This window comes from Macaca nemestrina, chromosome 18 (assembly GCF_043159975.1).
Source record: "Macaca nemestrina isolate mMacNem1 chromosome 18, mMacNem.hap1, whole genome shotgun sequence".
NCBI classification, from domain to species: domain Eukaryota; kingdom Metazoa; phylum Chordata; class Mammalia; order Primates; family Cercopithecidae; genus Macaca; species Macaca nemestrina.
In genome coordinates, this window is record NC_092142.1 from 55,558,712 (window position 1) to 55,575,792 (window position 17,081).

At 41.1% G+C, this 17,081-nt stretch overlaps 1 protein-coding gene across 2 annotated transcripts in view; it reads right to left on the minus strand.

Annotated features, from left to right (window-relative positions):
- Positions 1–14,769, minus strand: part of LOC105494062 (Bardet-Biedl syndrome 2) — a 41,023-nt gene extending 26,254 nt beyond the window's left edge. The window contains exons 1-7 of one of the 2 annotated variants that reach the window (XM_011762169.3): positions 14,491–14,769; positions 8,872–9,099; positions 4,360–4,485; positions 4,044–4,106; positions 3,187–3,264; positions 570–674; positions 400–486 (exon numbers count right to left, since the gene is read on the minus strand). In XM_011762169.3, coding sequence (XP_011760471.1) covers positions 400–486; positions 570–674; positions 3,187–3,264; positions 4,044–4,106; positions 4,360–4,485; positions 8,872–9,099; positions 14,491–14,607 — 804 coding nt within the window. In that variant the 5' untranslated portion in view covers positions 14,608–14,769. Of the gene's footprint in view, positions 1–399; positions 487–569; positions 675–3,186; positions 3,265–4,043; positions 4,107–4,359; positions 4,486–8,867; positions 9,100–14,490 lie in introns of both variants that reach the window. The other variant, XM_071084562.1, reaches the window with a different exon arrangement.
- Between the last annotated feature and the right edge of the window lie 2,312 nt (positions 14,770–17,081).

Sequence of the window (17,081 nt, forward strand, 5' to 3'; positions counted from 1 at the left end):
TAACATGATTCTTCCCATTAGTGCTAAGTTGTCAGGCAGTTTTGAAGATTTATTAGAAAAGAGCTATTGAAACAATTCCTTAAAACTCTTTTTTACTGTTCTACCACCTAGAATCAATCTGGCTGATGGATTCTCAGTACTTCAAATAAGAGATTTAGAAAGAATCTCCTTGAAGATTTCCCCCAAACACCTCTTATGAGACTTAACCGTCTCTCACTCTGCAGCTCTTGACAATGATAGCAGGAATAATGTGTCAAGATTATTAAGTTAAATGTGAAAACACTGCCAAGGAACGAACTGAAGTTTACATCCCAATGTTACTGTTCTAAGTCCTACAGCCAATACACCTTGGACAATTATTACTCTGAATTATACCCGAACTTTGCTATTCAAACTTACCTTCCCATTGGACCAACCAGTTATCAGTTCATTCACTCCATCAGAATTAAGGTCAAAAGCATGAATGCTCATGGCATGATTTTTTGACTGAAAAAGAATTTCAATAATTAGCACAGAAGTCTCACAGTAAGTATCAAGTGCCTGAATATCAAAGGCTGAATTATACTAACTTTAATTCTCCAGTATCGAGCTGTTTTGTCATAAACTCCAACTGTGCCATTGGAAAGGGCATAACCAAATCGACTGCCATACATGGGACAAAGAGAGGTGACTACCTGCAAAACAATCCATAAAAACACAACATCTTTTCATTAAGGCCCAGTTTACTGTCAAGTACAGCTTTGTAAGACTTCACACTCCTTATTACAACTATGTTAAAATTAGATTTAAAAGCGCTTCCAATCCATTAGTGGGGAATGTATTCCTCTTCTCTATGATACATGTCATCTACTTCACAGTTGTATAATCAGATTTAAATAAACTCACAGAGTTTGGTGTTTTAGAGCAACCTTATGTGGCAAGTTTCAGAAAATTATTTTTAAAAAACACAAAAAAACTGAAGGACTAAGGAAGAAATAAGCTAACTACACTGCATATACAATAGATATATGTTCACCCAAGAGGCTTTAATGATTATTACTTAACTTATAACATTCTACAGTCTCAATTTTTAAAAGACTTGTAACAATTCACAATTGAATATCTTACTTCATGTATATACTTTTCTTTCTATGACATAACTTGTTTGCTAGAGGTAAAAGAAAGAACACATAATCCTTTGAAAAGCAAAAACACAGGCACCTGTATTTGTGTAGTATGTTACAATATATAGAATGCATATATGATACAGAAATATGTATAGGACTGTTCAAGGATTTGACATCCTTAAAAGGATAAACTTTGAGGTACTGAACAAAACTTTCCTTTAAAGTTAAAACCAAAGCTTAATGATATCCATGATCCTGCAGATCTACTTTCTAATTCTGCTCCTAATACAAGAGATATTAAGAAATAAATTGTATAAAGCAGAGAATAGTTATATAATTTCCTTTACACCTACAGCTTTTCTACAAAACCACCCACTTCACTTAACTATGAATACAAAGTGCTGTGTAGGATCCCAGAATTATTTAGCTCAAGGCATTCTTCTGACAATACTTCGTACTGTTCAACTGCCAAATGAATCATGATTTTGCTGATCTGGGAAAAGATATCTGAACTAGGAGCAAAACCTAACAAAGAGAACAGAAAAATGACCCTGCAAATGAACAATGCTATGAAGTCCATTTTCATAAATGTAGCCCCAGATTCCTGAGCTCCTTTACTGCTTCCTTAGTTCACCAGTTTCTTCCTTTTGTGGACTAGAAGATCAACAAGTCCCCTCAAATCCCTAACCCTATTCCAGGTTCTTGTCCTCTTTTCTAGGATTTAGGAAAGAGGCGTTTCAAGAATTCAGTCGCCTCACATCTAGTATTAACAAGCAGTAAAAATCCAACAAAATCTGAATGATTCCCACCAAAGAAGGAAAGATTTACCACAAATTAGAATGAAAGGGATATGAGAATGCGGGACACAGCATCTATCAGACAGGGATTCTCAAGTTGTTTTTTTTTTTAGTGGCGGGGGAGGTTGCAAACCCCTTTGAGAATCTAATGAAGGAGAAAGCACACCTAAGCACATACACACAAAACAGACTCCCGGGCCAGGCATGGTGGCTCATGCCTATAATCCCAACACTTTGGGAGGCAGAGGCGGATGGATCACCTGAGGTCAGGAGTTCAAGACCAGTCTGGCCAACATGGCAAAACTCCATCTCTACTAAAAATACAAAAATTAGCTGGGCGTGGTGGCAGGTGCCTATAATCCCAGCTACTCGGGAGGCTGAGGCAGGAGAATCACCTGAACCTGGGAGGCAGAGGTTGCAGTGAGCCAAGATCACGCCACTGCACTCCAGCCCGGGCGACAAGAGTGAAACTCCATCTCAAATAAAATTTAATTTAATTTAATTTTAAAAAAAGAAAGACCACGTACAAGTAACTTAACAAAAAATGTAACATCAGGCCAGGCCCGGTGGGTCACCCCTGTAATCCCAGCACTTTGGGAGGCCAAGATGGGCGGATCACTTGAGGTCAGGAGTTCAACAGCAGCCTGGGCAACATGGCGAAACCCCATCTCTACTAAAAATACAAAAATTAGCCAGGCGTGGTGGTGCATGCCTATAGTCCCAGCTACTCATGAGGCTGAGGCATGAGAATAGCTTGAACTTGGGAGGTGGAGCTTGCAGTGAGCCAAGATCGCACCACTGCACTCCAGTCTGGGAGATGGAGTAAAACTCTGTCTCAAAACAAACAAACAAACAAAAAACCAGAACATAATTTTCCTCATCTATGGAAATAATAATAATTTTTCTTCCTATTAGGGTTGTTATAAGGATTCAATATGTTACTTCATATAAAGTACTTACAGCACAACCTGGCATACGATGGGTACATAATAAATGGTTGCCATTATTATTATTTGCATGTATTAACTCATTAAAAGAAATGCCTTTTGTATTTAACTATATTCAATAATTTTTCTCTATTTAATCAGTCTTTTCAAAATATATCTTAATTAGGATTTTTGTTGCTTTTCTTTCCATAACATACAGCTCTGTCTGACCCCCCCAGTTTTCATCCTAAAACCACCTGGGTTGGGAGCTGCCCCAGCACTCTCACTTGGTGTTTCATCTGACGGTGCTAATCTAGCTTGCCCAAGGTTACCACAGTTCGAGGTGGCGCTTCTTACCTCTGTTTCTGTCATTTCTGCCACAATCTCATCTTCCTTAAAAACTCGAATATCAAAATCCTCAGATCCAACAAGAAGCTGAAGGGGAAATACCATACATGTTTAGGTGAGTAAGTGAAAACAACAAAATTTCCATAAACAAAACAAAAAAATTGCACAATACTTTGCATGCTGTTTCTGCCACCCAAGATTGACAACCTCCTAATAGTCTGATGCTCAGAAATGCTCCCTCTAATGGGAGGATCAGAAGATTCAGCCAGTGAAGAAACAGGGGCTACAGCAGCTTTTATCCTGCCATAGGAGCTGCACATCTTGCCAGAATACGTTATTTCCCTGAGTACCTGAAAATGTTCCCTGGATCAGCAACTTTCTCTGCCTACAGATGGAAGCCCTGTTCAAACACCAGAGCCCAGTGTCCATGGACAAGAGAGGGGCAAATCAGTGCCCAACACAGCACTTCACACCAACTGACTCCTCAAGAAGCTAATTTCTAGGGTAACCATAATTTCAAAGGCTAAAAGCCAAACTCTAAAACATTTAGATTCCTCAAAAAAGTTGGCCAAAATTGAAAACTACATACAATATGGTTTCAAAGCATTAGGAGCAATTTATAAGACTGTGAATATAACTGAAATCCCAACTCTTCTACCCTCTCTCCCCTCTCCTGTGTCTCTGAAACACCATGGCTTTGATCTTTGTACTTATGACACAAGCACAAGTGATTTATTGTTCAAAAGAGAAGAGAAAGATGAATAAGGCCAACTTCTGATCATTTAGGCAACAGAGCACCAATGTCACTGTCATGGCAAAATTTATTTGGCTGAACACACAAGAGAGGTATCTCCTCCCCCACATACCTCTTTCTTTCCATCACCATCAAAGTCACACAAGGCCAAGGAATTAACATTGTCTCCAGTAACCTGAAAATAAAACCCCAAATCATTAGTATGCCATCATTTTTCCATTTACTCCAAATATATTAACTACATGAAGGAGAGGATTACACAAAACACGAATGAATGCTATTCAAATTATTCATATCCTTTTTTAAAGAACAGAATTATAAATATGGTTCTATATTTTAATTACTCAGTGGAGTTGGTGGTTAAAAAAGAACAACATTAAAAGTGAAAATGCTTAAGGGTACCAAAAAGAATGTTTTCTTCTTCATACCGTCCAAAAGAGATCTCTTCCTTCATGATTAAAACCCTGCAGAGCACAATTGCCACCAATAATCGCAAGAGGGGAAGAAATGTCTCCCAACGTTCCCAGCACAATTGCATTTGCCCCATCTGCTACCTAAGAAAAGTAAAAGGACACATTATCTTAGACACAATAATCTGCAGGCACACTGAAGGTAATGTATATCCATATTTTTATTTGGACACCCAAATTCCTCTGTCATCATTTGTGAGAAGCCAGATGGTCTCCTGAGAGGGCAGCCAGGGCTGTCCACTGAGACCTAACCCTGTGGCTTTTGCAAGGATGAGCACAGATACAGGGTAAATCAGAGCCTTGGCTTTCACACTAAGCCACTACAAAATGCAGCTACAGTACTCTGTGGGCCCTCTGAGACCACAGGTTTCAGAGGGCAAATTCTCCAGAGAATCAAGACTTACACCTTTAAGCACCCAAACTTGGTAATTTATTTTAACTGTTTTGGATGGAAACCTTTTTAATACTTGTAATCCAGTTCTTTACTACTCTTTTTAACTTTACTATTCTTTGTACTAAAGAGTACAAAGAATAATAAAACACCCATGGTCCCACCATCCAAAATAAATATTTTAAACTTCTTGAATAAATTACATAAGTTAATTTATTTTTGAAAGACCCAGGGACATCTTTGTAAACACTGTTTATGGTACAGGAAAATAACTGTTACTTATATAATCTTTAAGTAGGAAAACTATGAAGATTGGCTATATAGGCAAGAAAAGGTTTCATAAGAAATTAAAACTGTTAAATGGCCAAAGAAATAATAAAGTTAAAAGGTAAAAAATGAAGTGGGAAAAAAACCTTTGCAATATAGAAGACAAAAAGTTAATATAAGAAGAAGGTTAATAAAAGGCAAATAAATACAAAAATGGTAAACACCTCAACCAAAAAATTAAACAGGAAATATTAGAGATGAAATACACTCAACAAACATGAAAAATGTTCTTTCTCACTGTATATCATTTTTCACTTTTTGGATTAGCAATGAAAAAGAACAATAATATTCACTACCAGTTAGGGTGTAATGAAACAGGCATGATCATCATTGAGGGGGGTGTGGAAAATGGTAATCTTTCTAGGGAGGAATTTACCAATATCTATCAAAAATCTCATTTTTAAAAAAGTCTTTGACTAGGCAATTGTAAAGCTGGGTCTTTGTAATGTTAATTTACGTGTCAACTTGGCTAGGCCATGGTACTCAGATATCTGGTCAAACATTATTCTAGAGCTGTTGTCAGGGTATTTTTCAGACGACATTAACATTTAAATCAGTAGATTTTGAGTAAAGCAGATTATTATCCATAATGTGGATGGGCCTCACACATTATTTGGCCCACACATTAATTGGGCCAAATTTTGAGTAAATTGAGTAGATTTTGAGTAAAGCAGATTATTATCCATAATGTGGGTGGGCCTCACACATTAATTGGCCCACGCACATTATGGATAATAATCTACTTTACTAGTAAGTCCTTCAATACTTTCTATTAAGTACTTTCTATCAAGTATTGAAGGACTTAATAAAAAAGAGACTGACCTCCCCGAAGGAAGAAGGGATTCTACCAGCAGACAGCCTTTGTACTTGAGCTTCAACATCAATTCTCTCCTAGGTCTCCAGCCTGCTGTCCCACTACACAGATTTTTGACTTGCCAGTCTCCACAACTGTATAAGCCAATTACTGAAAATAAATATTTCCCCCTCTAATATGTACATATCCTATTGGTTCTGTTTCTCTGGAGAACTCTGACTAATATAGTCCTAAACTTAATCTCACTTCTGAACAAAAACAATGTGACCTTGAAATAGGCAAAGGGCAGAAAAAGTCCTAACCACTAAAGAAAAAATGTGATCAGTTGGACTTCATAAAAATGAAAAAGTTTTGTTCATCAAAAGACACATGCCTACTGGAACAAGCCACAGACTGGGAGAAAATATTTAGTATATATAAATCTGATAAAGAGCTTGTATCCAGTATATCCAAGAAATGTCTACAAATCAATAATAAAGAGACAAACTACCAATAAAAAATAGGCAAAAGACTTAAGACACTTCACAGAAGACACATAAATGGACAACAAACACAAGAAAAGGTGCTCCGCATCAATGATTATCAGAGAAATGCAAAATGAAACCACAGTAAGATATCACTTCACACCTTCCAAAATGGCTAAAATTAAAGACTGGCAACAACAAATGTTGACAAAGGATGTGGAGCAACTAGAACTCTCCTACACTGCAGACAGGAGTGTAAAGTGATACAACCACTTTGCAAAAACAGTTGGGCAGTGTCATAAAGTTCTTATAAACCATACAGTCCAGCAATTCCACTCCTGGGTATTTACCCAAGATAAATTAAAACATATATCCACAAAAAGTCTTATACAAAAAGTCTTATTAAAAACAAAAGTCCTATATGAAAATGGTTGTTAAAAACTGAAACAACCCAAATGTCTATCCACTTGTCTATCACCAAGAGAGTGGATAAACAAACCATAGTATGTTTACACAATGGAATATACTATTTTTGTTACTTAGCAACAACAACAAAAGATACTTTTATATGCAACAACATGGATAATTCTTGCAAGCATTATGTTAAGTGAAAGAAGCCAGACACCAAAGAATACGTTCTGTATGATTCCATTTGTATGGAGTTCAACAACAGGAAAAGCTAATCTAAGCCGATAGAAGTCAGAACGGTGAATGTCTATGGGAGATAGAAACTGACTGGAATGGGGCACAACGATATTTTCTGAGGTGATGAAAATGTTCTATATTTTTATTGGGGTATTGGTTACAGGGATCCAAACTCATTGAACTGTACACATAAGGTCTGTGCAATTTTCATGTATGTACATTTTACATCAACAAAAAAAAGAAGACAACCAGTCAAATGCAGTGGCTCACATCTATAATTATAACACTTTGGGAAGCTGAGGCAGGAAGACTGCGTTAGCCCAGGAGTTTGAGACCAGCCTGGCCAACATAGTGAGACCCCATCTCTCTAAAAAATAAACAATTAGCTGGGCGTGGTAGTACACACCTGTAGTCCCAGCTACTCAGAAGGCTGAGGTGAGAGAATTGCCTGAGCCCATGAGGTCAAGGCTGCAGTAAGCCATGATCATGACACTGCACTCCAGCCTGGGTGACAGAGCAAGACTCCGTCTCAAAAAACAAAAACAAAAAGAAAGAAAACCATCTGCATTTTCAGGAACTTATCCTCAGGAAATAATTAGGGAAGGGATATACAGTTATTACACTATGAACTGTAATAGAGAAACAATGGAAATAACATAAATGTTCAACAACATGGAATGGTTAAACAAATTATATTAACACAATGAAATACTATAGAACCAATAAGAATGACATAACGGGTATGTAGTAACTTCATATAAAGATGTTCACAACATATTATTGAATGAAAGAGCCACACATAATAGCCAGGGAGTGAAATGTCCATTAACTGATAAATGGATAAATAAAATGTGGTAGATACATACAATGGAATATTATTCAGCCATAAAAATGAATTACTGACACATGCTACAACATGGATCAACCTTGAAAATATTATGCTAAGAAAAAGAAGGCACTCACAAATGATTACATATTATATAATTCCATTATTTATGAAATGTCTAGAATATGCAAACTTCTAGAGACAGAAAGTAGATAACTGGTTGCCTAAGGTTAGGAGGTTAAAGAAAAATGGGGAGTGATACTAAAGCGTATGGATTTTCTTTTGGGGGTAATAAGAATGTTGAAAATTGATGATGGTGATGGTTGTACAGCTCTCTGGATACACTAAAAACCACCGAATTGTATATTTTAAGTAGGTTAGTTGTACATGTGAATCATATCTTAATAAAGCTGCTATAGGGTAAAAACAAGTAAAAGGCTACATGTATATATGATCCAATTTTACTACAAAATGTATTCATATATGCTTGGTAAAAAATCTCAGTTCAAAAATTCAAGTGTGAAGTGTTATTTTTAGATGAAAAAACAGGTGTAATTTCTTTTACTTTTTACTTCCTTATCTTTTCTGTAATAAACATGAATTGCTTGGGTATTAAAGTTGCAGCAGCCTGTAGGTGGTAGGCTACAGTAAGGACTTCACCTACAAACTATTGCACTAAACTTGAATGCGAGTCCACCAGGAGACCTGTCTACTGGCTTTCCAGGTCTTGGTTGAATTTTCAACAGGAGATCTTGACAGATGGTAGTATCACAGATACACCTCATAGAGATAAGCTCGAGTGTCACCAAGTGATTAGCAACCATAACCAAATAAGTTCCGAGTACATAAAGCAGATGTTAATAGCAAAATCTCCATGTTGTTTATGTACACTATAACAGTCATATAATCAACATACCAAAATAAATGATCTGATCTCTTCTAAGCATAAAAAATGGACATTAATGAGTAATGACAATTTTATGGTTATAAAGGTCATACTTGCCTCTCTGTAGAACAAATCCGAATTATTGTAGACATCATAAGCCAGAAGATTAGTCTGTGTCCCCACTAAAAGGGCATCATAGCCAAGCTCAGGGTTCAATACGCCTGCAGTCAGGCAGCTGACTGCCTGGTTAATGTTGAGAAGAGAAACATCAGATTCCAGGGGGCTCTGGAAGACCCTGGATGCACTGACATGCTGGTTCCGTGTATGAGGATTATGAATAAAAACCTGAAACAAAAATAATTAATTACATTCCCTTAAAATATAAAAAATTATTGTCATACATTTTTTTTAAAAAAAGAACCAGGTTACTAACACATCCACATTAACAAGAAGTCACTTTAATCTCCTATGAAACTTAAAACACTCGTACATAGTTCAATACATGGACAACTTTCAGTCATTATGAATCATGGAAATCCAGTGGTTCTTAGCCTTGTAAGGAACAGGGTAATGAACAAGATCTAGTCACTGTTTACCAGGCCAGCTTACATGCTACCCACCAGCAGGATGTCAAAGCACTCTTAGAAGCTAGCCTTTTCCTGATCAACCTAGAATAAGCTGCTACCAGCTTCAATGCGATTGCCACACACCAAGAAGATTATGGAAAACAGAATAAACACTACCTTTATTATCTTTCATCCGAGCACCTAATGAATTCACTTCCTAGACCTTAAAATGGTCTGCTACTTAGTAAACCTGTTTCACAAACTTAAACCGAGTCATGCAAATCAAGTATCTTGAAAGCTTTCATAATTTATACCAGTGACGTAGAACTAAGTAATTAGCCCAAAGATAATCAATTCAACAGTTTCAACTATCATAAATATAATCTGAGTGTCTGCATAAATTATTCAACCTTCCTAAACTTCATCTGTAAAAAGGAGGTTTGGACTAGAAAATACATTCTCCAGAGGGGCGAGATCACTCCCAGGACAGGTAAATGGGTTTGTGACACAGGAATCGTGTAGTCCTTCGCAGGACCACAGGACCACAGTACAAAAAGAGATATACAGTATATCTGAGGTATCAGAATTTCACTGGGGAAATCTTCATGGTCTAAAAAAGTTCCAAGGTGGGCAACATGAAAAAAAAGGTTGGGGGGATGAAAAATACTGGACTAGGGGTCCCTCTAGCCCCTTCTATTTCTAAAATGCATAAAATTTACATGAGTATTTTATCTCTTTCACATAAATCCAAACAGAATTAATTTTAAATTAATACCTACCCAAGGTAGCCTATTCAACAAAAAATAATTTTCAAAAGAATTGACTAAAAACATAGAAAAGATGTGCAGCCACTGAACACTGCCTTCATGTTCCGTCTGTGTAACACTTGACAACATGCTTTGGTCAATGTTAATTGCATTTGAACCTGACATCAACCCTTGATTTTCAGATGAGGTCGGAAGAGTTAAGGCCCTTTGCCAAGGTCTTGAGACCGGTGACAGGGCTAAGACAAGAGCCTGATGTGCTCCAGACCCTGAGCTCCAGCCACCACCACATCACACTTCCTTTTATAACAGTTCTGAACAAACCAATTCTTACAGAGTTTTCCACAAATCCAATATGCTGAGAAAGAACAGGAGGGGAAATAGCTTACAGGCTCCATATTCATTCTTACTGGAATGGAAAGAGTTTGCAATTTTTATCAAGAGCAACAAGGGTCTCAGGAATCAGACTTTCCCCCAGTTCACTCCTGCTGTTCTCTGCACCCAGAGAGTCCACAGGGAAACAAGTCTGTCCCTTCAGGCAAGGAAAGAAAGCCAACCTCAGTCACATGACAAAAGGACCACTCCCAGGGTTTCCAAAGGACTGGCTGAAGTTCACACATCTGTTCTAGCTGAGGAGGTGCTGCAAACAAGGTAAATTCAACTGACCCCTAAGCATTACCGTGAGAGAAAAAAATGTCCCCAGAGGAAAACTCTAATGTTCACCCTGCAACAGATTCCTTTTATTTATTTATATGTTTTTTGAGATGGAGTCTTGCTCTGTTGCCCAGGCTGGAGTACAGTGGCACAATCTCAGCTCACTGCAACCTCTGCCTCCCGGGTCTCAGCAATTCTCCTGCCTCAGCCTCCCGAGTAGCTGGGATTACAGGGGTGCACCACTACGCCCAACTAATTTTTGTATTTTTAGTAGAGACGGGTTTCAGTTGGCCAGGTTGGTCTCGACCTCCTGACCTCAGTTGATCTGCCCATCTTGGCCTCCCAAAGTACTGGGATTGCAGGCGTTGAGCCACCATGCACGGACAGAAACTCGTTTTAAAAATATCCTTACTGCCGGGCGCAGTGGCTCACGCCTGTAACATCAGCACTGGGGGAGGCCGAGGTGGGCAGATCACAAGGTCAGGAGATCGAGACCATCCTGGCTAACACGGTGAAACCCCGTCTCTACTAAAAATACAAAAAATCAGCCAGGCGTGGTGGTGGGCACCTGTAGTCCCAGCTACTCGGGAGGCTGAGGCAGGAGAATGGTGTGAATCTGGGAGGCAAAGCTTGCAGTGAGCTGAGATCACGCCACTGCACTCCAGCCTGGGTGACAGAGCAAGACTCCATCTCAAAAAAAAAAAAAAAAAAAAGGATATATATATCCTTGCTAAGACCCAGAGTCAGCTCCATGTTCACAACAGGGTCCCAGATGTAATGATAAAGTCCTGTTTCTAGAGATGCAGGCTTTAACCCTAGCTGAAATGTTTTAATTGCTTTTAAGAGAATATATCCATAGCATTGAGTGATAAAATACTAATTATTTTTAAGGTCTCGAGACAGAAGATCAGGTCAGAACTTTTTAGATTTGTTTATAGGGCTGAACACAAAGTATCTATCCAATTACACAGGACAAAGGATCTCCTTTATTTTATTTTATTTATTTATTTATTGGCCATTTTCGACAACAGCCCTAGAATCAAGCATTCCTGCATTTCACTCCAGGTCACACCCTATCTAAGGGCTGCCCTAGGGACCTCTGCCTGATCTCCCTGTTTCTACTCTGATACCTACCTTCCTGCATCCCATCACAGAACATCTGTTCTCCACATACCAGTCAGTTAGCCTTTATCTAAAACATAAAGCAAATTCCAACACCCACTTTATCAAAACCCTCAGGGACTTCCCAACTTACTCAGTATAAAAACCAAGGTCTTTGCCATGGCCTTTAGGTTCCTATATGATCTGGCTTGTGGTTACCTCATGGCAACCCTCATTGCCTTCCAGCCCCAGTGGCTTCCTTGTGCTCCTGAAACACATCACGCGTATCTCCAGCTCGAGACCCTTGCACCTGCAGATCCCTTTGCCTGCAAGGCTCTTATCCCACAAATCTGCAGAGCTTGTTTCCTCAGTTCCTTCAAACCTCTTATCAAATGTTATTAGAGGCCATCTGACCACCTATCTAAAACAAAAACAGTAAGCTCCCATCATACTGAATCCCTTATTGTTTTTCTCCTACGAAAACACTTGCATATTCGGTTAACTGCCTGGTTCCCCCTCTCAAATGTAAGCTTCGAGGGGGCAAAACTTGTCTGTCACATTCTCCAATGCACCTGTAGGGCTAAGAACACTGCTCAGCACATAGTAAGCCGTCAAATTAGGGGCTGAGTTAAGATCAATGGGATATTTTCAGTCCATTTATGTATCTGCTATGCACCTACAGCACAACCAACATGAAGTTCTTTTTGGCATTTGTCAGTGCTTTTTTTTTTTTTTTTTGAGACCGAGTCTCACTCTGTCGCCCAGGCTGGAGTGCAATGGCACGATCTCGGCTCACTGCAACCTCCACCTCCCAGGTTCAAGTGATTCTCCTGCCTCAACCTCCCAAGTAGCTGGAATTATAGGCATCCACCACACCTGGCTAATTTTTATATTTTTAGTAGAGACAGGGTTTCACCATGCTGGCCAGGCTGGTCTCGAACTGCTGACCTCAGGTGATCTGCCCGCCTCAGCCTCCCAAAGTGCTGGGATTACAGGCATGAGCCGCTGCACCCAGCCTGTCAGTGGCTTCTAACTGTAACAATAACTAACATCATGACGTGCCAGATCCCGTATTAATAGCTTAACTCAGTTATACTACTTAATGAAAATGCAGCCTTTCTTTTTACTTCCATATCTCAAGGCATATAACATACAATATACGTGGAAGGGTCCTAAAAACTATAAATTGTTACACAAATGCTAACTTATTAAATCCACACTGGGTCAGACAACATGCACTCTGACTACATTCCACACTTTCTAGTTGAGTGGCCCCAAGCACTGTGTTGAACCTCTCTCAACTGCAATTTCTAGTCAATAAAGTGAGAATCATAAAAAGAAAATAACAGGTAACAATTAGTGACCATTTCCTGTATATCAAGCGCTTTATATTTGCTTCCTGTATTGTCAAATGTATTAACTTTAAAGCTCATGACTCCACATATTAGGTACTATTATTAAGTGCCTTGCCCAAGGTCATGAAATTAGTAGATACTGGAGCCAAGAAACACTATACCTATGCCATGCAGCCGCCCTTGGCCTGGTAGCAATGATGCTGAGATGACTCATGTAATAAAGTTCTGTGCCTGTTATTAGCCTTGTCACTACATTCCATGTATTTTGGGCATGCCGCCGTCAAATACACAGGGCTCTGATTTGCCTTGTCTGCTAACTTTCGGACTATAAGCTTTCTGAAAGTAGGGACTCCTTTCACATCCGAGTCTCCAAAATCTATACGGAAGGTGTTCCGTAGAAGTCTGGTGAATGTTAAATGATCATGTCTCTTTTATCTCTTTGACTCTCACATCTTGCCCAGTAATCACACAAAGTAAGCACCTAATACTTAGTGAATAAATTATGGAGAAAGAACTGAATGTACATGGGCAAGGATCAAAGTGCAATTTGAGTAAGTTTTGTATTGCATTCTTTTGTCGTTGTTGTTCGGTAAAGGAGCAGTGTGAGAGGCTGGGTGCAGCGGTTCACGCCTGCAATCCTACCACTTTGGGAGGCCGAGGCAGGTAGATCACTTGAGGTCAGGAGTTCCAGACCAGCCTGGCCAACATGGTGAAATCCTGTCTCTACTAAAAATACAAAAAATAGCCGGGCGTGGTGGTGGGCGCCTGTAATCTCAGATAGTCGGGAGGCCGAGGCAGGAGAATTACATAAACCCAGGAGACGGAGGCTGCAGTGATCCGAGATCGTGCCACTGCACTCCAGCCTGGGCGACAGAGCAAGACTCGTCAAAAAAAAAAAAAAAAAAAGAAGAAGAAAAAGAAGAAGAAGCAGTGTGAGAGAGTGGGAGGAATTCCGAGTTCCAAGTGACAAGCAGAGGCCCTTGGCTTGAATCTGGGGTCGGTTATTACTGGAACCCGAACCAAGCCCCTTCCCTCCGGAGACGTCTATTTTCTAAGCTCCTTATGTCCAGGGACCCCGACCTCGCCTGACGACAAGAAAACGTCAACTTCTCAGAAAAGTTCTTCCTCTAAGACCCCACTGTCCTCTGTAGGATGGAGCTACAAGGCGCTAGCCGACCGGTTGCCGGGCAACACGGGCTGGGGGCGGGGTCGGAGGGGGGCGGAGTCCCGGGGCGCGGCCGGCGGAGGTTCCGGGGTTCACCGGGGCCCGGGCTCCCTGCGGGTGGGAGCGGTTACCTTGCCCGCTTGGGTGGCGGCCGCGAGGCACGGGTGAGTCCCGTCGTAGCGCCCTATGGCCACCATGCGGGGGCTGATTTTGTGGCGCAGTTTCAGGGTGAACACAGGCAGCAGCATGATGGCGGCGGCTTAGGGGAGGAGGGCTGGAGGCTCAAGGCCAGCGCAGCGCAGCCGGCTTCACGCGGCCAGGTGAGGAGTGCAGAGACACTACCTGCCGGGCCCCAGCCGCCTCACGCCTGACGCGAGACAGCGCGGGACGAATCCGTCCACGTACCGCCTGCTGCTCCTGCGGCTGCGCAGACCCGTCCGCTCCTTCTGCGGCTGCGCGGTAGAGCCGCGGCGCCTTGTGCGGCTGTGTGGTGGAACCCCTGCTGGGCTGCGGCTGCCGTTGATTCCCACTGCGGTGATTTACCTCTGTGAGTTGAACTCCACTGATGAGCCTACAGGTTCAGCCCCGAGGCTTCCCCTTCTAGCACCACAACCAAACTGCACCCTGCAAACTTCACACAATGCTACGCAACTCCAGAGAGTCATTAATTCAAGATTTATTTCTTGAGTGTCGGCTCTGTCCCTTGCTTTAGCCGTTGTGTGGAGGAAAACCATACCAATCCTTAGACTCACGTTCGGTTTAGGGCTCCTGGTAAGGCTCCCTATATATTTTTAAGTGCAAACCTGCAAAATTGAAAAGTGACCAACAAAATTTCCTTGAGGGCCTATTGTGTGTCAAACACTGTTCTAGGTAATAAATAGCAAACAAAAGACAAACCTCCGCTTTCCTGGAACTGACATACTAGTCAGGGGAGATAAACACTAAACAAGAAATGCATGTAATTTGGTAGTGAGTACCAGAGAGGAAATTAAGGGGAGAGAGGGTTGGAGGGAATGTAATGTTAAGTAGGGTGGTAGGAAAGAGACCTCTCTGAGAAAGTGACATTCAGGCAAGGACTATTAGGAAGTGAGGAAGCCAGCCTCGAGGGAGGGTGTTCCTGCAGAGGAACCTCAGGTGAGGCACCGGGGCTCACTCTGCTGCCTTCTGGCAATGGACAATCTGGGGTGAATGATGAGATGAGCAAGGACCGCTAGAGGAGGCTTGGAGTAGCCAGCAAGGAAGTACAATCAGGAGAGTATAGCGTCCTGGAAGCTGGAAGAGAGGGTGGCCAGGAGGAGGAAAACAGCTGTGTCCGATGCTGCAGGCAGGTCTTGAAAGATGAGTTCTGGGCCGAGGGCGGTGGTTCACGCCTGTAATCCTAGCACTTTGGGAGGCCAAGGCGAGTGGATCACTTGAGGTCAGGAGTTCAAGACCAGCCTGCCAACATGGTGCAACCCCAACTCTACTAAAAACACAAAAATTTGCTGGGTGTGGTCGTGGACACCTGTAGTCCCAGCTACTTCGGAGGCTGAGGCAGGAGAATCGCTTGAACCGGGGAGGCGGAGGTTGCAGTGAGCCAAGATCATGCCACTGCACTCCAGCCTGGGTGACAGAGCGAGACTCCGTCTCAAAGAAAAAAAAGACGAGTTCTGGAATAGTCTTGATACTTGCATTTTGTAATTACAGTTATATGAATGAGCATTTTTTTTCAAGCCTATTGGTGTGTCTGTGACTATTTGTAACCTCTTTTGCAGATAATATCAAAATACTAATGTTAAAAGACTAAGATTCGTAATCTTTACTTTTTAAAATTGATTTTTATTTTATTTTATTTAGAGACAACGTCTCATGTCACTCAGGCTGGAGTGCAGTGGTGCTATCACAGCTCACTGTAACCTCGAACTCCTGGCCTCAAGTGATCCTCCAGTTTCAGCCACCCAAAGTGCTAGAATTATAGGTGTAAGCCACTACTCCCAGCCTAAATTTAAAGATCTTGATGGAATGTAAGACCTGAGCCAGTGGCCCTCCAGTCCCCCTCTGATGGACCATGCTTCTGAGACCCAGCCTCTTTCTACCTCATCTCCACCCCTACCCTTCTGTCACCTGTCTACACCCTAAGTCCTATAGCAGCTCCCTGACCAGCCCTGCCATGGAAATTACCCTGGGTCATTGGAACTTACTTTGTTTTGTGATGTCCCTTCTCTTTAGTCCCCAGATTCTACCTACACAAAATCATCATTTCACTGAATCCACTCAGCTGTATTACTAGCTGATCACAACTTGATCAGCTACCTCTCCCAGGAATAGCTTGAAAGGAATGACTCTCTAATGGACATCATTTCAGATCCTTTATTTTTTCCTGATAAACATTTATGGAGGGTATCCATGTTCTGGATGGTGTTCAAGGACCTAGGGATACAGCAGTGAACAAGAAAGATATAATTCATACCCTTATGGAGTTTACATGCTCTAGGGGATAGGAAGCAACAGACACTAAACATGAAAATAAGTAAGATCATTTCATCTGGCGAGAAGGCTGATGTTCTAGGGCTCAAGAAGGTCTCTTAGAGGAAGTAACATTTGAACCAAGAACTTTGTGACAAGTAAGTGGCAGCCATTCAAAAATGTGAGGGACGGGCAGTCTAGACAGAGGGAACAGTAAGGGCACAGGACCAGTTTGGACATGTTTGAAAACCAGAAAGAAAATAATGTGGCTGGAGCT